The sequence below is a fragment of the Chelmon rostratus genome, chromosome 8 (genome assembly GCF_017976325.1).
Source record: "Chelmon rostratus isolate fCheRos1 chromosome 8, fCheRos1.pri, whole genome shotgun sequence".
NCBI lineage: Eukaryota > Metazoa > Chordata > Actinopteri > Chaetodontiformes > Chaetodontidae > Chelmon > Chelmon rostratus.
This window is the reverse complement of record NC_055665.1, coordinates 17,077,148-17,097,111: the sequence shown is the minus strand read 5'-3', so window position 1 is coordinate 17,097,111 and position 19,964 is coordinate 17,077,148. Positions and strand designations below refer to the sequence as shown.

The following is a 19,964-nucleotide window of genomic DNA, read 5'->3' as shown; positions in this document are numbered from 1 at the left end:
CTCCAGACCTGACTGTCACCCATAGTCATCATTGGCCATGCAAGCCTACCCTGTTAAATGGCTTTTGACTTGGAAACTGGGTTTCATAAACTTGAAAATGAGAAATTTCATGAGGACTCTACTTTGTATCATACAAACATACTTTAGAAAATTAACATGGAGAAAACTAAGGTAAATTTACTGTAAAATATTTTTTTGACATGTTAGTAATTACTTCTTCTAAAATAATATCTTCACATTGAAGCAAAAACAGTAGCACATGCGTATTTATCTAAACGGTACATTAAAAAAATGTGCAAAACTAAGCAAGAATTTAAACATAAGAATATAAAAAGGTCATTCCTACACATGGTACTGTCGGTGCTGTTGACATTCGTCTAGTAACACTGACTGTTTGTTTTGTTTGTGGAAATTTGGTGGCTTTAGCAAGATTGTGGCAGTTTACCTTCTACAATTAAAACTGTAGACATTGTGGCTGTCTTACAGACTGAACCCTGTATGTTGTGTGGGCTTTATAAAGAAGCTCATTGAGTACTATCAGCAAAATGATAAAGCATGATTCCTAATTAAAAGAGAAGAATCGTTTACTATATAAACAAAAAGAGGTAGAATCAGCAGCATTTGAACTACAACTCCTATAATGCTTAGTACCTAGTTGCCGCTGACGTCACCTTTGAGCGACAAAATAACCGTCCGCTAAACAAGTAACGAAAAAGAAAAAAACCTTCTGACACTGATGTTGAAGAAGAGTGTTAAACTTGACTGTAGAAATCTGAAGACTAAATGGCGCTGAGCTCTGCAGCTTCTCTGCTCGTCACTTCAAACTCAATACACTGAATGTTATTTCAAATTTCGCGCTGTTTGCTCCGCCTTTAAAGAGACTAGCCGGGCTAGCCAGTTATCCGGTTAGCTAGCCATATTAATGTAAACTGTGGCAGTGAGCATTTAATTATTTACAGAATTTATTCCGAGTTGGTACAGACGTGTTCAAAATGGAAGTGACGGACATCGGAAACAAAGAAGATGGGAAAGTCTGGCATCGAAAACCAACATTAGGCAAGAGGTAGGTCTCAAATGGTTAAAAATGATGCTTGGTTAGTTCATGTGCACCTGATAGTGACACATTTATCTGGATTATGTTGTAAGATCTCTCCGTGACACATGTGATTCTCAGATAACATTGCAAGGTAGCCAAGTGCTTACAGTTTAGTTATGTTGGGTCACACTTGTTGCACTCCTTGTACATCCATACAAGTACTTAGTACCAATACTAAACGTTTGAATGGCCCTCACTCCCATATAACGTTATACTGTTTACTCTCAATTGATCATGTTGCCGTTGTTCTTGTTGGCCAATAGAAGATTTTGTTTCTAAATCCCAGCTAGAGTACAGATATAACTGATTATGTTTTAAGTTGGAGGATAAAGATAGAAAATAAAGATACACTCCTCATTTTTAACACCAAGTTTGAGAACCACTCATCTGACAGTGTACTAAAATAATCTTTAGTATATGGGCTAAGATCTTGTTGGTCTTCAGATGCTTTTGGGATAAATGTCCCGGCCAAAGTTAATTGAATATAATATCAGAATTTATTCTAGTCCCTGCCTGCGTATCACTGTTGTGGTAATAGTTTTGGTATAACTGTCAGTGCTTTTATCACTTCTCATTTTTAAGACCAGGAGAATAAAAGCAAATCAAATCCCAGCCAGTGTGTTGTCTAACATCAGATTATTCGGAGTATCATCTCTGCAGCTGCGCCTTGCTGAGCAGCCTCAAAGTGTATTTGGTCACGAGAGAAGCTGTTTCAGGGTGTGTTCTAACCACTAGAGAGCAGCCATGATTCACTGAAATGTGTTTCTTTTCATCTGAGCCCTGTCTGAGTGATGTGTTTCCCCTTTAAGCTGTGTTGTCTGTCTCCCTCAGCATGTTAGTGAAGGTGGTCCGCACTGCTCAGCAGGCCAAGACGGTGCGTTTCCTCCATGTGGCCTTTGACGCCACAGGAGATTCCTTCCTGGCTGGGGATCACCATGGCAACATCTATGTCTTTGACATCAGTAGGAACAGGTCTGGCTGTGCTGAAAAGCCCCGAAATAATTTGCTGTTTTAAGTATTGCTTTGTTAAGAACTTGTATCATCATTTTAATGGTATGATTTTCTTAGCAACAGTTAGCTACATGGGATTTATCACATAACCACAAATATTGTTGTTCACTTACTGTCATCACTGTTCCAACATTTCCTATTAATGCTAGTGATAACAATTTAACATTGACGCTTTTCTTCTCTCATCTGAATATGTAGAGCAAAAAAAGATAAAAAAAACAAAAATACTTCTTTTTTTAACTCTTTAGTCTTTATTGCCTTTGTACATACACAGGTACAACAAAAACATGACATCGAAACATACAACTGCAAAGAGGGGCGTTGCAGTTTACAAATAGTAATTCAATTTACAGTACTGTTTGCTTATTCAAACTTTTATACAATAATGTACATATTTGTTAATGCAATTATACAGTGCAAATGTCTTTATTTCTTAGACCAAATATAATTTTCCCATGTTCTCTCAAACTCATCTTCTTTCACTCTTAGAGAATAACTTATTTTCCATCACAAAAATTTCCTTTACTATATAAACTCAGCATGCCCTCACATTTGTCCTGCCTTGTGTATTTCATTGCTTCTTTCTTCGGAAGATTTCGCCTGGTACAGAAGACAGGACAGGCCTGCACTGCCCTGGCATTCAGCCTCCGCAGGACTACAGAGTTCCTTGTGGCTCTGGCTGACCACACCATCAAGTGCTTTGACAAAGGTATTATGATGGACCCATCTACACATTATTCTTTAAATAGTCATTTTAATGGTGAACTTTTAGGTTCTCAGGACTTTTTCACAGAATTGAATCTCAAATGAAACTTGCTATTGTCTCAATTTCTTTCTTTCAGACACAAAGCAGCTGGTCAGTTGGATGCGGGGTCACGAGGGATCAGTTTCGTCCATCTCTGTCCACAGCTCAGGTCGCTACGCCATCAGCACGTCCTCGGACACGGCTCAGCTCTGGGACCTGGACACCTTCCAGAGGAAGAGGAAGCTCAACATCAGACAGTCTGTTGGCATTCAGAGGGTAAACATGCAGACATACCAAATGAAAACAACAGGACAGATTTTCATCAGCAGTGGTGGTTTTTTAACAATGAAGACAAAGACTCCCATGACTATGCCTCTTCTTTTCCTTGTTTTGATTGAGAGACCCCAGGGGCAGAAATTACATACCGTGCGTTTAACACTATATGTCCAGTAAATGTACGATAGTACTGAATTTGTTCTTTATTTTCGCTGTTGTCATGGTCCATGTCTGTTTTGCAGGTGTTTTTCCTGCCTCTCAGTAACACCATCCTCAGCTGTTTCAGTGATGACTCCATCTTTGCTTGGGAGAGCGACACACTGTTCTGCAAATATCAGCTCCCTGTCCCCGACTGTGGACCCAAAATCTCCTACAAGGCCTTCGCTGTCACACGGTGGGCCTCTCACATCACAACAGCTAACTAGCTAGCTGATTATGGAGCTTTTCGGTGTAATTCTTCATGACTGCCCCTCCCACCATGCTAAACACCATAATAAAGGTAAAGCAAATTGAAAGCAGAAGGCTCCATCAAACACTGATATACCTGACTTTTGTCATTGGCAGTGATGGTAAAAGCCTTGCAGCTGGTGGGCGCTCCAACCTGCTGCACCTGTGGTGTCTGGACAGCAAACAGCTGATCAGGGTGATTCAGATGCCCACGCAGGTTCGAACTGTGCGACAGCTGGAATTCCTGCCCGACAGCTTTGACGGAGGAGCCAGCCAGGTACATCAACAGCAGGACTACCCTGTTCTGCGGCTGTGGACTTTTGTTTCAATTTCAGAGTTTCTATATTTCTGTTTTAACATGTTAACTTTTCTCCACAGTAAGCATGTCTTTCTTTTTTTTTGTTTCTTTCTCTCTAGACACTAGGTGTGCTGAGCCAGGACGGCGTGATGCGCTTCATTAACATTCACACCTGCAAGCAGCTTTTCCACATGGGTTCCCAAGACGACGCCATCACCACAGTGGCAGTCAGCCCTAACGGCCGACACGTTGTGGCCATCATGGATAATGGCAGCATCAATGTTTACAGCGCTCAGAGTCTCACACAGGAATTAAACAAGGTGACAGTCAGTTGTGACAACAGTACAACGTAGTAAGATATTGTTCTGTATGTATATTCATACGTGTGTGTGTGTGTGTGTGTCTTGCCTTTACCCTCACCCAGCCTCCTCCCTCCCAGGTGGCAGTAGTCTCTGGTGGTGAAGCTGATCAGAAAATGTCTAACCTAAAGGTCAAAGTTAGGTCAGAGGTCGTTCAGAGACCAGCCAAGACCTCGGGTAGGCGGACACTTAGACCCCCTGCTGGGTCTACAGCAGAGGATAAAGAGGTGGGAACAACACACAGCCGAGACACATGTCCGAGTACATTGTTTCTTTTCTTCATTATCTGTAGGTGAAGTTTTATTTATCATAGAGGTGCTAAACCACAAATGCAAAGCATTTCCCACCTTCTGTCTAGATGCAATGAGTGCTTAATTTGATTAGTGTTCAATCTGTTAACAGAATGAACTACCTGCTGGACTGAATAAGAAGAGATTGGTGGCTCTGCTCAAGGCGTTTGGAGAGTATCCGGCTAAGTACAGGTAAAGATTACTTTCATGGGTGGAAGTATCATCATTTATCTGATGATTGTCAAATGTATGCAACCTTTTTAACACTTATTTGCGTTAAATATTTACATGATTAATTTGTGTATCCATGTTGCAGGATGTTTGTATGGCGGTCTTTGTTGTGTCTCCCAGAGAACCATGCAGCGTACAGCAGTCTGACTGATAAAGGCCTGCATCCAGCCTATGTCACGCTGCACGATAAATACCCCATCAAAAGTCACAAGCTACAGAGGGGACTGCAGAGGTACACACACACACACACACACAACAAAATTCATTCTAAGTACCAATGACTTAAACGTAAATAAAGATGTCTCCACTCCCTCCCACTGTAATATCCTGATAAGGGCGCTACCATCTCACGCTAGTGACATTATCTGGAGCCACACATGAGGGATTGGGGGATGGATACACAGTATCAAGGTCCCAACCATACAACCACCAAACTCAGTTTAGTTTGAAATTAATAGAAAAATTAACACTTAGCACATAGCACACTAAAATGACATAAATCATCTTGTGGAAAAACACACAACACACATTTTCCCATTTTATTTGCCGGATTTTGAGGTTTTAAAGAATTTAGCCATTTCCTCTGCCCCACAGGGTTTTGTCTGCCTTAGCTCACTGGGCAGCCATCTTTGGAGAGGTGGAGTACCTTCCCCTGGTGACCTTCCCTTTCGTCAAGCTCTTCCAGAACAACCCTATGCTCTGCTTCGAGGTGGTGGCCACTGTCATAGGTACTTAATGGTTGTTATTACGTAGAGCCATTTTCTCAGTTAACAAAACATTAATTGTTGGAGGGTTTTCTACACTGTTGCTCATGACAACATTGCTTGGTTGTCCAGTGAATTGGTGTCAGCATTGGTTCGAGTACTTCCCCAACCCTCCTCTGAACATCCTGAGCATGGCGGAGAACGTTCTGGCTCATCACGACAAGGAACTGCTGCAGCACCTGGTGGACTGTGGCATCACCTCACAGGTAAGACTAGCAGTGCACAGCTACACCCTCCTGGAGGAGAAGGCTGGCTAACTGGAACCCCCATTTGATCACATGACACATTTCATTGTGTGTCTCTGTATCTGTCGCAGCTCTATGTGTGGCCCCTGCTGGAGACCTTGTTCTCTGAGGTTTTGACTCGTGATGAGTGGCTCCGACTCTTTGACTCAATCTTCTCCAACCACCCGTCATTCCTGCTCATGACCTGCGTGGCCTACATCACCTGCTGCCGCGAGCCTCTGCTGCTCTGCTCCCAGAAACAGGACTTTGAGGTGACTACTTTCTCTTCTCCTCTGAAAATAAAGTCAGCCCTGTAGTTGGTAGACTTTTCTGTCTCTCACCCTCTGTGAAATCTTGTCTCTTCACTCCTGTTTCTTTTCCTTTCAGTATTTCTTCCACCACCGTAACAACCTGGATGTGGGATCCATGATAAAAGAGGCCTACCGGCTCATGAGCAACACACCAGCTGACATACATCCCAGGACTATGCTTTCTGACTTTACACCGCTCACCAAAGGCCAGTACCCCGTGTTCAACCACTACCCAGAATTCATAGTGGAGTACCAGAGCCGGGAGAGGGAGAAGATACGACTGCAGGAGATGGAGTATCTCCGTGAGAGGTGAGATGACAGATATTGCCTTGACGGTGTTAATAAGATACTCAGAAATGCATGTTTAATTAGCTAAAATGAATGTTCGATAATACATTCAGAGGTAATCTGTGACAAAAGGTGCAACAGGTGAAATGTGAGTGTGGTTGTCTCATCAGGCAGGAGGTGTCAGCCCTGCGTGCAGATTTTGTGCGTCGCCAAGCTGAAGAGGAGGCCTATCACGCACAACAGGTTGATGGGATTTTTCAACATTCATTTGAAGCAAAGAATTTGTTGTAATTTTGGCTTGCACATATAGTCGATGTATGCAACACAAGCAAATGGAAATGAAGCAAACTGAATCGTTGGATTTAAACACAGGAGCTGCTGCAGAAGGCAGAGGAGCAGCGCAGAAACATCTTGGCACAGGAAGAGGAAAAACTAACACAGCAGAGGGCAAAGTAACAAGCACAAGACACCTCACACCTCCATAGTTTAGCTGTCAGGAAAAAAATAAGGCTGCGAGTCAGCAGACTTGGTTGCTCACATTGCACCGTCCTCTGCAGGTTGGCAGCCATGAAGAGGGAGCTGAAGGTGAAGGAGTTGCAGCTGCTGGACGCAACTCGAAGACGATTCCTCAAACACCAGCAGGACCTGAGAGCCACACAGATCCGAGGACTAGACCAGGAAATCAGTAGAAAGGTAAGCCTAACCTAATGACAGAGATCTAAGGCCTTTTTATATAAACACATAAACACAAGCTTGTAATATCAGAGATCCTGAGCTGAAAACTGTGCTCCCCACAGTTTATCATAATTAATGTGCTTGTCTATATCTGTCATGGACTTAATAATCTTCATGCTTGAGTACTAGCCCAACAATAACCTTTGTCATGCCTCAGATGGATCTCCAGGAGCGAGAAAGAGCTGCTGCAGTCCAGGATCTAGAAGTCAGACAGATGGAGCTGGAGACTCAGAGGAGACAGCTTGAACAGGTGACAAACCTCAACCTTCCTCCCTCTCTCCCAGCCTCCTCTTTTGATTAATTTCTCCCTCCCTTCCTCTTGCTTTGTGACTCTGTGTTTTTCCATTTATCCACCAATGATGACTCGCATAAACCTAGGACACATTTGGCAATTAAAATATAATGGAGGCATGTAATGTTACTACTGCTTTCTCACTGGACAATTCTGCATAGGGTGGCCTGCATTTAGAGTCTTACAATCAAACACGGTTTGTGGTCAGTCAAAAAAGAAATATTACGTTGTAATAGTTGCAAGAGTCCGTTTTTTTCAATGTTTTTTTCCATTTCCCTCAGCACATGTTAAAGGAGCAGGAGCGCATGGGACGGAAGGTTGAGGAAGAGGTGGAGATGAGGATGCGGAGGGCAGAAAGAGAGGAGGAGAGCTTCGCAGAGTTGCTGCACAGCACCGAGACCAACATGCAGGTCAGTGGCACATTCCAGTATGGAGCCACTGTAATAATATTGACATGCTGTATGTCAGCGCGTGATCTCGATGCACTCGTACATCCGTCTGGCTTCACAAGAAACTATCAAAGCCACACAGTCATCCAAACACTGATTTTGGCACAGGTACTTGTGATCTTTTCCTCTTGTGTTTGTTAACTTTCTTTCGCTCTCTACACACACACACACACACACACACACAGGCGCTGGAGGAGTCCCTGGCGGGGGCGTGCCAGCTGGGCTTGGATTCAGACTGGCAGAGAGAGGTGGCGGAGCGCCTGCAGCAGGTGGATGCCGAGCAGGAGAGGAAGAGGGAGAGACTGGCAAAGCTTCACAGGCAAACCCTGGCAGAGGAGGAGAGAGTGGCTGACACCATGAGAGAGGTGGCAGGAAGGAAGGTGAGAAAAACAACAGTGTGTTTGTCAACACATCAGTTTACATGATGCATTGGCTTGTCTGTGTACAGTTACTATGACGTAATTTAGAGGCTTTTCTGTAAAAATCTGTTGTACAAATTATCTCGTAAGACAACAAAAAGATTGATATTTGTGTTCCTCACTAACCAACATCAAAGTGTTCCTTGTACGAGTAAATATATACTTGATGTTAATTTGCAGTGGGATGAAGTGATGAGTGCCAGAGCCCAGCTACAGGAGCAGCGGCAGCCCTTGCCTTCAGCAGACACAGGTATCACTCCACTTGTTAGTAGCCTGTGTGAGCTGTCTGTCATCCAGACATGGATCTGACATTACAGTGTTTGCTTTGTGCCAGACGGGCAGAGACAGACGGGGATAAGGTCACCGTGCTGGACCAGAGAACTCCCTCATAGACCCAGTGCCAGCACTAGTGCTCCCGTTAGAGCCAGACCCCACTCTGCCACCTCCCCAAAGCGGGCAGGGTCCAACATGGTGTGTCTGAACAGCAGCTCACCTTCGGAGAGCACCTCCACCAACTGTGAGTCATCGCAGACATTAAATTATTGCCAACTCGTTGAAAAATGACTTCAACTATGAATCAACGCTCCGTCAATCAACTAATGGTTTAATTGTTGCAGTTTTTCATAATATGACCGTGTTTATCTTGTTATATCTATCTGTGTTCGTTGTCTGTCAGTTTCCCTGGACCGAGGCCGGGCCCAGCTGGACAGCAGCGAGAGAGAACTGCTGAAGGAAATCAGAGAACTGAGACGGAAGCTGGCGGGCAGAGCCAGAGAGGGCAGCTCTGCCTCCTCACAGTCTGTCCACACACTGTCCTCTGTCTCTCAGTGACCGCATCTCCGTCTTCATGGTGTCAGAAAAACATCTTCTCCTCTCGAGGGAAATGCAACAACAGAAACAATGACTCAGACGGAGGAGCGCACCAGCAAACAGCTATCTGTTTACCTCTTTCCAAGTGCTCATATACCACCCTCCCCTCCCTCTAAAATGACAAATTATTAATGCAACCAGAGTCAAACAGTTAACTGCAAAAGCCACTGTCTCATGGAAACCCATGTCTTCCACCAGAACACCAGTTCTCAGCACAGGAACAGGTGAATCTTTGGGGTTGTGAATTTGTTGTCATCCAACTTTCCATTTAATGTTCAGTTGTGTATATTCATGCTTGTCATTTTTTAAATATTTGTGCCGCTGCTCCATTTTAAATTCTTATTTGGAGGAATTTTATGTAATTTGTCTTATTTAAAACCAGTTTTTGATAAATTGTTTTTCAAAATCCTGATTCGACCTTGTGTTTCAATGTGCCTTTTAACATATACATGCATCGCTTCAGTTTTTATGTTATCATTGATAACAGGGCTGCAACTAACAGTTATTTTCATTATCAATTAATCTGCAAAGTTTTGTCACGATTAATCGATGAATCATCTAGTCTGTAAAAATTTGAAAAAATAATGAAAAATGCTCATCACAATTTCACAGAGCCCAAAGCGATGTCTTCAAATCACTTAGTCCATCGCTATCATGACCAAGAAAAGCAGTAAATCCTTACATTCAAATAGCTGCAACCAACAAGTGTTTTTTCAACATTTCTGCTTGAAAAATGACTGTCATTGTCAAGACTAGTTTGGTTTATGAAAAGAGACGGCGGCTAAACACAGGCTGGACGGCAGCCAAGATGTCATAGTGGAATTGGTGTAAAACAGATAAGGAGCTGTGTGCTGGGCGTGTCTGTAACCTTGAAGCATCCAGGTGTTGCTAGACATGAGCTGAAATGACAGCCATCCTCATTCCTGCCACTCACTTTCTTTCCCTCCACTAGTCTTTTGTTTGAGCTCACTTGCTCTCATTTCATCTCAGGAAAACTAACCCTAACCTTGTAAACCAGCAAGCAGAAACACACACTTGGTGCCTCATAAAAATACGTCTTGAAAGCTAAACTTCACTAAATCTGAAATATTTCTATACATACCCAGACATATGTGCTTGTGTATTTTCTTTCTTTCCATCCTGCATGACTTTTGCTCTCACCTGTCACCTCTCATCACTTCTTCAATCATTTTGCCCTGAGCAGGGGCGGATCCACAGTTTTCTTTCTCTGTGCTTTTAACCTCAAGAGACTTGCAGGTAATCGTCTCATTCAGGCTGTGAGGATCATGCACAGCTGCAGCATCGGCCTGCTTGTGGTTCAACTAATGCACCGATAATCGTCTGATAAGTGAACAAGGCTTGAACTGAAATCAGCCATCATCCATGGAGTCCGCGCTGTGGTACAGGAGGTCAAAACCCCAGGGGAAGGTGAGGCGACGGCTTCAAGACCTCCGCGTCGCTTCCTGCTCGTACTACGACTTCATAGCCAGCAGACCCACGCTGGACCTGAGTCACAATGAGAGCACCCGGCTGGCAGCAGACTCCCTGCTCAGCCGCGGCTTGGAGGGATACCACGACGTGCTGAACGCAGAGGGAGAGGTGGACTTTCTGTCAGAGCTGGAGAAGAATTACATTCTGGAAAACGGGAGGGATGGCAGCACAGGTTGGAGAGCCCTTTTTTTTTTTTTTTTAACTCAGCCTGTTGTGTTGGAAAACAAGAGACATCAGAATGATTCACTGGATGAGGAAGAAAACACTGATTGCTGGTTGTATTACTTTTTATATACCATAGCTTGATGCATGGTTTTGTGCTTTCCGCAGCTGATCCTGGTGCATCTCATGATGATGACGACGAAGAGTTAGAGAGTTTGTTTGCTGGCTCTCAGTCTGCCACACGGTGTCCTGCCATGTCCACAGACAGTGATCCGACTGTGGCAGGTTTGGACCTAAGTGGGCAAAAAGGTATTACAGGAGTAGGAGTCTTGTATGGACAACAAAAACGACTTACTCTGTTAGTAGTGCTTAAGTTCAATCTTTCTGGTGTTGTACTCTCGATATTTGTGGTGTTAAAAATCCTCCAGAGACTTTTGTGAGTCAGCCACATGCACTTTCTCTGCAAACCAGTGTTTAACCCTTTCTGTCCTCGTTTGCTGCAACTTCTGGTCATGTTTTTGTTCCTTTCAGATGTGAAGAGGACTGATCGTGTCCAGGATGAGCCCAGAGTTGAAATTTATTTCCAGTCTGACAGCAGGGCAGCGGGCATGAAAGACATGGTCAGAGAGTTCATTAGAAAGGCTACAGAGGTAGGTGTGGCTGTCTGTGTGTGCGTGTGTGAGAGAGAGGAGAGCAGTTTGCATGTTTCTTCATGCGCCTGCACATGCATGTATTTGCATATGAACGGTACATGAGCGCGATGATCTTAAAATGTTGGTGCTGAAATGTTGGTCTTGTGTGCTGAAAAGTCGAACACACAGCGAGTGATACGCTGTATATCTGTGCAGGCTTTAGCCATAGTGATGGACAGCTTCAGCGACGTAGAGCTGCTGTGTGACCTCCTGGAGGCGAGCAAGAAGAGGAACGTGTCCGTCCATCTGCTGCTGGATCAGCTCAACCTGAACCTGTTCGTCAGCATGTGGCAGGACCTCAAACTCAACAGCCAAAACTTCCCTGTCAGTTTGTTCATCTTCTGTATTCTGTCTTTACCGAAACTTGTCAAAATTGTCGAGAATGTATTTTGCTGTCTGAAAACCTGTGCAAACTTTGAGGAGCCCTGGTCCATAAATGCCCTGCTTCAACTTCTATCCCTTGGATAAAACAATCAAACCAGGTTTTGTATCCAAGCACTGCGTCACATCTCCACCAGAAGGTCATTCAGGTGCAGTACCTGGCTTGCACTCCGAAAAAACAAACACACACCTGACAAATCCAAAGCCTTGAAAGGTAAAATATAACCCTGAGATCCAGAGACAATATATATTTGGACTTAAGATAAATTAAGATAGACTTTATTAATCCCCAGCCAGGGATGCTTTACATTTCTGTTAGTTGTTTTAACCTCACAGTGCTTTACTTTTTTGGGATGGGTGTGACATCGGCTACTTTGTCCTCTTTCACAAGTTGACCTTTGAGCTCCAGCATCCTGTTAAAAAGTCTGCACTTGGAAAATCTGGGGACTTTTTGTCACTAATGCATGAAACCAAAATACTGATGACATTCGGCGGGACCTTACCGTAGGCTGGTTACAAGCAAATGTGAAAAATCAGTTTTTTTCAACCATAGCTTGGGATCCAAATGTGTCACGGGACAATTCTGTTTTAAATAAATGCCAATGGATGGCTATTCATTGGATGGCTATGTCTATGGATTGTTTTGTGCAAAATAGCTACAACTTAAACCTGAGTGATAAAGATGATTAACATTTTATTTATGTAAATAATTTAAGAAAGCATCTGTCATCACAGCTTCTTAGCTAGTTAGTTTCTGCTTCCACAATTTAAATATATTAAATAATTGCTCTCTCTCTCTTTCTGTGTGTGTGTGTGTGTGTGCGCATGTGTGTGTGTGTGTGTGAGTATATAGAAACTGTCAGTACGCAGTGTCAATGGACAGACCTATTGTGCCAAGACAGGCAGGAAGCTGACTGGTCAGATTGCTGAGAGTTTTATTATCACTGATTGGACGGAGGTGCTGACTGGCTCGTACAGGTACACACGCACCAACGCACACACACACACACTGCATGTATGCACACGAAGACACATTCAAATAGCAAATCTTGCCATGTGATCGCTTGCGCTCTTCTCAGTGTATGTCTCGTGTATTAGTCCATTCTCCTTAGTTTTCAGCTCTTTCATTAGTGTGTGTGTGTGTGTGTTTTGCCTCCTCAGCTTCTCCTGGCTGTCCTGGCAGGTCCATCGTAGTATTGCTGTTCTTCTAAGGGGCAGCACGGCCGTATCCTTCCATAAGGAATTTCACAGGCTTCTCTCCAGCTCCAAACCAGTCCCCGGCTTTGTCACTTACATCACCGTGACTCTCCCTCAGCTCCCCACATTTCATGCAGCTCAAAACGCTAACGCTGATGTCAGTAAGTCAACACAGGCCAAAACAGTGTGCCGCAGAGCTTGGAATAAAGATGATCAAAACACCCAGACAAAAGGAAACATGTCGGTTTTGTCCAACCCACAGAGTTCAGAATTGGAGTGCAACAAAGGAAATATCCAGCCCCGACACAGAGCAGACACTGGTGAGCAAATGCCTGAAAAACCTTCACAACTGTACCCTAAACCTCTGGTTCAACCTGTAGCACTGCAGAGTGTATCTGTGGGAAAGCCAAAGCATGCAGTCTGCACCCAGGATGATGCACAAACCAATGTGGAACCTCTAGAGAAGAATCAAACCCACATCCAGAGCCACTTGAATCCTCTGTGTCAGACCCACATCTCATACATTCAGTCTCAGCTCACCAGTCTTACTGTCACCGCTACAACTGAGAAGAATGTGAGGGTTCAAGAGTCAAACCCTCTGCACACTGCTTCGCCCACACACAGACAGCACAGGACTGTCTGGTATCAATCACCTTTCAAGACCAATTCAAATCTTCAGCACCATAATGTGGTTACTGAAGGTTCTTTCTTCCAGCAGAGGAACAGAGACAGATCAATAACGCCTCTGGGGATCGCTGCTGGTCTGAACACACAACGACGACAATGGTACTGCTCACTAAATTTGAAAACAAAGGTGGACTTTCTGTCTGATCAAGCCCAAATCCTGTCTACTTCCACATCACAGCAAAAACAAGCAAAGACAGGCCTCCTGTTCCATGTAACCCACCCAAGAGGACACATATCTGGGCTACAAACCAGGAAGCAGGATCAGCCCCAGAGGCACCACCAACCCTTCCTCCAGTCACACCCAAGCACAGAGGCTTCAGGTTCAAAGTCAGCTCAGACAGCCATGGGAGCTCATCTTCAACCTCAGCTGCAGGTGGACTCCAAGCCTTTCTCACCAGGTACAGGAGCCAAACTACATCTACAGCCCCCTCCAAGACTAACCTGGATGCCCCAAGGTCACACTGCAATAACCAGACCTACGGCTCGCCACAGCTCCTTCAACACCACCTACGGGACAGGACAGCAGGCGGGCTGGAGGCCGTGTCGCGACAGCATGACCTCATCACTAGGAAGGAGTAAGAACATGCCTGATAGGCACCCAGGAGGCTACAAAGGAGCAGGTCTTAACTAAACGTCATACTCATCTGTTCATGCAAAATATACTGTATCATTCTGTGAAAATGTATGAAAAATGTGGATTTAATTCAGAAAAACAATGGCACACTTCATGTTTCCAAACGTGGAAAGGCTGTCAAATTTCATTAGAAAATGTGATTTGAAAAAGCAGAATAATCAGGTTCCTTTGCCAAAGTCCCTGCACACCCACACGGCTGTTTTCAGTGATTAGCTGATTAGACCTCTGCTCAGGCAGATGGTGTGCAATGTCACCAAACCAGAATTGTTCTGCCATCACAGATACAACAGAAATAACAGGGTGAGTGAGATGTCAGTCAAGTGCTGTCTGTACACACCTGCAGTGCTGAGGAGCTCTAATCCGGCAGTTATGTGAAACGCCTGCGCAGGTGTGCCATGCAGAAAGGCTTGTATTTCATCTGTGTATAATCAGAGAATAAAATCTGTGGTTACCAACTGCTCTGTAGGTGTTAATTCTTTCATAATTCACATTTCAATAGAAGAAATGTGATGTTTTATTGTTCCTGGCTCTGCTTCTGCCACAGTGGAAACTGTCCAGCTACTGAGAGGTGAAGAAAAGGGGGCCCGCTGCAGATTCTGCAAACAGCTGATGTCAGAGAATGACAACTCCTAAATAAATGCATCAATCGTAAGTGCAAGTGTCTGTTAATAATAATAATAATAGGCCTTTTTCATATCTTTCAGATATTTGGACTTGCAGAAGCAGACAAACAGGTGGAACTAATAACCTCAACAATGGCTGTTACGTTTAAGTGTTGTATGCTCGCATGCGCAATAGCGAGGCAAAGGAACCGGAACACATGGAGCTGTAATACCTGTGCTTCTCCCGCCATGACGCGTCAAAAACTCTGCTGGACTATCATTTGTCCCTAGCTACTTCTGCATGTAAGACAATATTTCAGAAAATACATGACGTAATTGTTTTATTAAAATCATTTTTAGGATGTGAACATGTTAAGGCATACGTTACATTTTAGACAGAGTGTCCTATCTCAAAGCAGAACAGAATCGCTGTCATAAATTATCGAACAGTTTCAGTGGATGAATCATTAATGGCTCTGTGTATGTCTGGCATGTTTGATACTACATTCACTGTGGAGTTCTCCCTGGGCTTGAATTAAAGGTATACTGTGTAGGGTTTCCCTAAGAAACAATGTATAGACTAAGACAAAAGTAGGTCCTCTCAATCATCACTTATGACCCACTAGAAGTGTGTGGTGGTGTATTTATCTGCAGAGACCCTGCCCTGTATTTTCTTATAGAGCTGTGCTATCTAAGTTTCTGGGTGTCAACCTTTGGGCAGTGGGTGTGCAGCCCTCAGCCAATAACAGCGCAGGAGAGGTCGAAATGTTTGAAAGACGTAGAAACCAGGCTGACACTGTAATTTGTGTCTGAAGCTTGGGAAGTTCAGCTAAAATCTCTTGTCTAGACACAAAAGCAATTAAGTACTGTTGCTGTTGGCTGCTGTCTATAACTCTGCAGACTACTTTGCATTGTAATTATTGTATCATCATGATATGTAATTACTGTCGACTACTATGCCTAACAGCGAGCAAGACTGAAGATGGCTAAACTTGCTGGCTAGTTAGAGCCAGTAATCCGAAGATTAGCAAAGCTGTTGGTTCATATACCAATAACAATACCATTGCACACAATATAACATTATTTGATCAAATGTTTTGCAAGATACCTCATCACTCAGTTTCCCACAGGCAGTCAGGTGCACTGCTCCTGAGTCACTGCCTTAGGAGCTGGGGGCCAGGGAGGAGGGGCCAAGTTTTTGGGGAATGTTGGGTTTTTAAACATTAGCTGATAATTCCTACATAGTATACCTTTAAGTGAGGAGGTGAACATGAAACATGAATGAGTTTCATGAATATTCTGATGTATTTTAGCATTTTTGAGACTCGTGATATCAATAAGAGCCAGCAGACCTCATGTCAACTTCTGTTTTAGGAGTTGGATTTAGCTTTCAGTTCGGTCCTGTTTCTTTCGCTCTTTGATGGGATCTACACAGTGACAGAACCATCTTCAGCACGTTCTTCAGTCTATTCCTGTCTGCCAGCTCCTCTGTACGCAGGCATCACTGGTACATCAGGACTTTGTGTCCATCTGTGCCACATGTTGACTGCCATCAGCCTCTAGTACTCCAGTCTGTAAGATCTTATTCCACCAGCGCTCTCTGAATGTCTGCACACACACACTGGCCAGACTCTCCCCATCCTGGTAGTCCTCCCTCATCTTCTCAGGGACCAGGTCCTCTGACATCACCTGGGAGATGGAAGAGAGGGATACTAAAAGCTTTTTGCTCTTTTAAAAAACTTCACGTCAACCTCAAACCTCGGCTAACTCTAAACTGCTTGAAATTCATGCATGCATACACAAATCCAGGAGCGTGTCCCCACCTCAGTGAGAGCCTGCAGGGTTGTTTCTTTGGGATTTAGCTGCTGTAATGCGTCATCCGTCGTCTGCAGGGTGTTTTCACTCCGCTGCAGCACAAAGGAGGACTGCTGCTGCCGAAGGATTCTCAACAGGAGTCTGACGGAGACAGAGGAGACAAGGAGACATTCAGACACTATGATTTACATTCAGGCTCTTCATGAATACATTAATAGGACACATTCAACTGTTGCAGCACAGATGTACCTTGTCCTGATGAAACAGGTGCAAGCTTTCAGCCAGACTCTGTCCTCATCGAGCTCTGCTGCCTCCTCCTGTTCTTCAGCAGTCTCTCCATCATTCTGCTCCTCTGCTGATTCACACCTCTGAGGGGAACACGGTCCTTGTAGAGGCAGATACAGCAGATCACATCGGACCATGAGGACAAACAGTTTGATTTTCATCTACGTCTTTGTTTAAAATAAAATAAAACACAAGAGCACAAGTGGTAAACTGGTGGGTGTTCAGACAGGAAATAAAGTCCATCCTACCTGTGGTTCTGTTGCTGTCCAGCAGCTGCAGACACGTCTGTCCCAGGTTGTACCAGTGCCAGGGGTTGAAGGGCAGCAGGCTACACAGCTGCTGCAGACACGACATCTTGGATCCTACGCCTCCAAAATGCTGGTAGATTGTGACCTTTCAGTAAAAGTTTACATTTCAATAAAATAATAATGTTATTACATATCCACAGAATGATTTGGAACCAAAAAAAAGGGAAGAAGGAGTTTGTTTGTTTTTTTTTTTGTGTGTGTGTGTGGGGGTTAATGCTGACCTTGAGCAGCAGGAGGCTGGTTAGGTGACAGGTGTTGGAGGCTTCTTTGCTCTGGAGAAAGACCATGTATACATAAACCAAATTACATACTGTGAATAAAAGCCAGTGGCTGCCTGTAAGGTAAGAATAAGTTATTCTGTACTTTGAGAAATGGTTAGGAGTTGTGTAAATTTTGTAGGATTTGTGTTTTAAATGTATATTTCCTGATATTCACAGTGTAGTGTAAGATGCTATATATATATATATATAAATACACACGGTAAAAAACATCTACTTTAGTGACTTACTGTTCATTTCCTACATCAGACAAAATATCTGGAATGGTGCACTATTGTTCTTGTCTTTGGTCTTGTGACATATATGCCAATTTCAGTGACGGTAAGAGACAAACATAACTGTTATTTAAATGAACAAAACACCATGTGGTATAAAAAGCATTTCACAATGACAGCATGTTGTTGCAGTCACTTGTATGGGACATTGTTCTGCATGGAAAACCCTTACCAGTAAGTCAGCAAAGTGCAGCGCCCTGTCTCTCTGTCCCAGTTTGGTGCAGCATCGGGCCATTCCCTCCAGTACATCTCTTCTGATGGTCATGTTGTTGTCAGCGATCCACTCCAGGCAGCTGCTGTATGCATCCAAGGCTTTCTGTACCCGCCACACCATGACAACAGAAGAAAACAACGAGGCTTTTTAACATTACACGCCTCATCATGGACAGTACAGAGTGGGATGAATGATAGCATGAAAAAAAAAGATCTCAGTTAGGTCAAACTAAGTGTTCCATGTGCCTTGGGTAGTGTTACTGTTAGTATGGCTACTGTAAATGTACTGAAACTAATTTATTTTCAGATAGTCAAGTGGGTGTATAATTACGAAGCATGACAGCATAAAGTATTATCATTACTAAACCTTTATTTAATCAGGCAAGTCCCATTGAGATCATAACATTTAGCTTTATCTGTTTATCTATCTTAAATTCTAAGATAGCATTACAGTGTGTCTAGCAGGAAACAGTAAAGAGACACAAACAAAACAGACAGCATCAACTCACAAAATCATCTGAACATGCTTTGATATCATAATATTTCAACAATTCAACCTGCTGTTGTTTCATGAGGCGTTTCGGTGGGATGCTCTAAATGTGTTTTCAGAAGGCATTTTTGTGTTGTCTGGAAATGTTGCTTTCGTGCTCACTTGTATACATGAATGCATTATTTACAGAAAATGTTAACGTGCGAGTAACAGGAATAAATAAAGTCCTGTATATTGTAATCTCAACAGAAACATTGAAACACTGGCCCATGATACCAGTGTTGCATAAAATGTCCCCGTGGACAAGCTAGCTAAAGTGAGAGCTTCCGCTTCTTTTCTGTAACTTGCCACCAACTTCACTGGTATTTAGTCAGCATCACTGGAAAAATCACAATGGCTCCTAAATAAGTACTAGAAATTAGAGATGAGTGCCTAAACTGAATGACTGTCACCTGATAGTTGCCCTGCCTCACAGCCAAGTCTCCTCTAAACTTGTAGACTTTCTGCTTCTCCAATGAATCATCCGTGTCGAGAGCAGCACTCTCACAAAACCACTGTAGAGACAAACAGGAGAAAAGATGACAGCTTTAAAAACACTCCATGGGTCCATTTAGTCAGCTCCACACACTGTGCTCTTCGTGCACTATTTACACACACATGCTATTTATTGTTTGCTTATTTTATGTCATCTCTTATTTTTGGTCTCTTTCTTGCAGAAGTGTAAAAATGTACGAGTCAAATCAAATTTAGCTAACAGCTAGTTAGCCAGCAGGGTTTTTTTATTCAGTTTCTTCCAGCATGTGAAGCTGTTAACCAAGTCATGACTGAACGGTCTCACCTCTGGCTCACACAGTTTGGCGTTGTAAGAGGACAGAGTCACGGAGACTCGGTCCCTCGCCTCCAAAAACACCGAGTCGTCAAACGTGCTGCCAAATATCTCCATTCGAGGACAAAAACTTCGATTAATCCCCAAACTTTAAAAAACGCGTGTCGACAGGCTAGCTTCCCGCTGCTCACGTTCTGTTTGTTTACAGCCTTGTGCTTACAGTCCTTACAACTAAAGTACACGACTAATACATTGTCCACGTTTAATAGTTCCGGGCAGAAAGGTTCCGCCAGAAGATGGAAAAGGGGGGTGTTCTGCATGCTGCACACCTCAACATGCAGTGAATAAAATCTTTCAAAAACATCTCAACTTTTAAATAGAGAAGTTTGCGTCTCCATGCCCCCCAACCCCCAACCTCCCCCCACCACCAAAAAAATACACATGGATCAAGGCAGCACAACTGTTTCTATCAGCAATGGTGCACGAAATAAATGTATATAAAAAGTATTTAATATGAATGCCA

At 43.5% G+C, this 19,964-nt stretch overlaps 3 protein-coding genes across 5 annotated transcripts; 2 read left to right on the top strand and 1 right to left on the bottom strand.

The window, feature by feature from the left end:
* The first annotated feature begins 724 nt into the window (after nt 1-724).
* tbc1d31 (TBC1 domain family, member 31) lies at nt 725-9,482 on the top strand. 3 transcript variants are annotated; one of them, XM_041942603.1, is made up of 23 exons: nt 725-1,063; nt 1,928-2,068; nt 2,701-2,816; nt 2,950-3,128; nt 3,371-3,522; nt 3,693-3,852; nt 3,993-4,193; nt 4,298-4,459; nt 4,635-4,714; nt 4,839-4,985; nt 5,348-5,481; nt 5,590-5,723; nt 5,834-6,013; nt 6,129-6,361; nt 6,511-6,583; nt 6,716-6,792; nt 6,898-7,033; nt 7,233-7,325; nt 7,649-7,777; nt 8,002-8,196; nt 8,416-8,485; nt 8,564-8,752; nt 8,912-9,482. In XM_041942603.1, exons 1-23 carry the CDS (start codon nt 993-995, stop codon nt 9,064-9,066), a joined length of 3,207 nt encoding a protein of 1,068 aa, XP_041798537.1. In that variant the 5' UTR covers nt 725-992; the 3' UTR covers nt 9,067-9,482. The 3 variants fall into 3 exon arrangements, with proteins under 3 accessions (XP_041798537.1, XP_041798538.1, XP_041798536.1); XM_041942604.1 differs by having other exon boundaries at nt 6,713-6,792; nt 8,570-8,752; XM_041942602.1 differs by having other exon boundaries at nt 6,713-6,792.
* Nucleotides 9,483-10,488: 1,006 nt separating this feature from the next.
* On the top strand, nt 10,489-13,489 carry LOC121610326 (protein FAM83A). The gene is made up of 7 exons (XM_041942362.1): nt 10,489-10,768; nt 10,927-11,067; nt 11,290-11,408; nt 11,607-11,774; nt 12,685-12,809; nt 12,993-13,131; nt 13,409-13,489. The coding sequence occupies exons 1-7, from the start codon at nt 10,489-10,491 to the stop codon at nt 13,487-13,489; spliced, it is 1,053 nt and encodes a 350-aa protein (XP_041798296.1).
* A 1,770-nt stretch (nt 13,490-15,259) lies between these two features.
* On the bottom strand, nt 15,260-19,633 carry zgc:101716 (uncharacterized protein LOC492784 homolog). Its single transcript, XM_041942564.1, has 8 exons — nt 19,454-19,633; nt 19,068-19,169; nt 18,085-18,228; nt 17,581-17,631; nt 17,300-17,444; nt 17,016-17,151; nt 16,775-16,907; nt 15,260-16,640 (listed from the first exon to the last, which is right to left on the bottom strand). The coding sequence occupies exons 1-8, from the start codon at nt 19,556-19,558 to the stop codon at nt 16,464-16,466; spliced, it is 993 nt and encodes a 330-aa protein (XP_041798498.1). The 5' UTR covers nt 19,559-19,633; the 3' UTR covers nt 15,260-16,463.
* Nucleotides 19,634-19,964: the final 331 nt, after the last annotated feature.

What these genes read in the sequence shown, in the direction of transcription:
- tbc1d31 (XM_041942602.1), top strand. Translation starts at nt 993, where the DNA reads ATGGAAGTGACGGACATCGGAAACAAAGAAGATGGGAAAGTCTGGCAT. An exon ending in CTACAGAGGGGACTGCAGAG is followed by an intron (nt 4,986 to 5,347) that starts GTACACACACAC and finishes TCTGCCCCACAG; the next exon opens with GGTTTTGTCTGCCTTAGCTC. An exon ending in GCACCGAGACCAACATGCAG is followed by an intron (nt 7,778 to 8,001) that starts GTCAGTGGCACA and finishes ACACACACACAG; the next exon opens with GCGCTGGAGGAGTCCCTGGC.
- zgc:101716 (XM_041942564.1), bottom strand. Translation starts at nt 19,558, where the DNA reads ATGGAGATATTTGGCAGCACGTTTGACGACTCGGTGTTTTTGGAGGCG. An exon ending in ACCTGTTTCATCAGGACAAG is followed by an intron (nt 16,908 to 17,015) that starts GTACATCTGTGC and finishes TGTCTCCGTCAG; the next exon opens with ACTCCTGTTGAGAATCCTTC. An exon ending in CCCTGCAGGCTCTCACTGAG is followed by an intron (nt 16,641 to 16,774) that starts GTGGGGACACGC and finishes TCCATCTCCCAG; the next exon opens with GTGATGTCAGAGGACCTGGT.
- LOC121610326 (XM_041942362.1), top strand. Translation starts at nt 10,489, where the DNA reads ATGGAGTCCGCGCTGTGGTACAGGAGGTCAAAACCCCAGGGGAAGGTG. An exon ending in GGACCTAAGTGGGCAAAAAG is followed by an intron (nt 11,068 to 11,289) that starts GTATTACAGGAG and finishes TGTTCCTTTCAG; the next exon opens with ATGTGAAGAGGACTGATCGT. An exon ending in GCTTTGTCACTTACATCACC is followed by an intron (nt 13,132 to 13,408) that starts GTGACTCTCCCT and finishes TTCAACCTGTAG; the next exon opens with CACTGCAGAGTGTATCTGTG.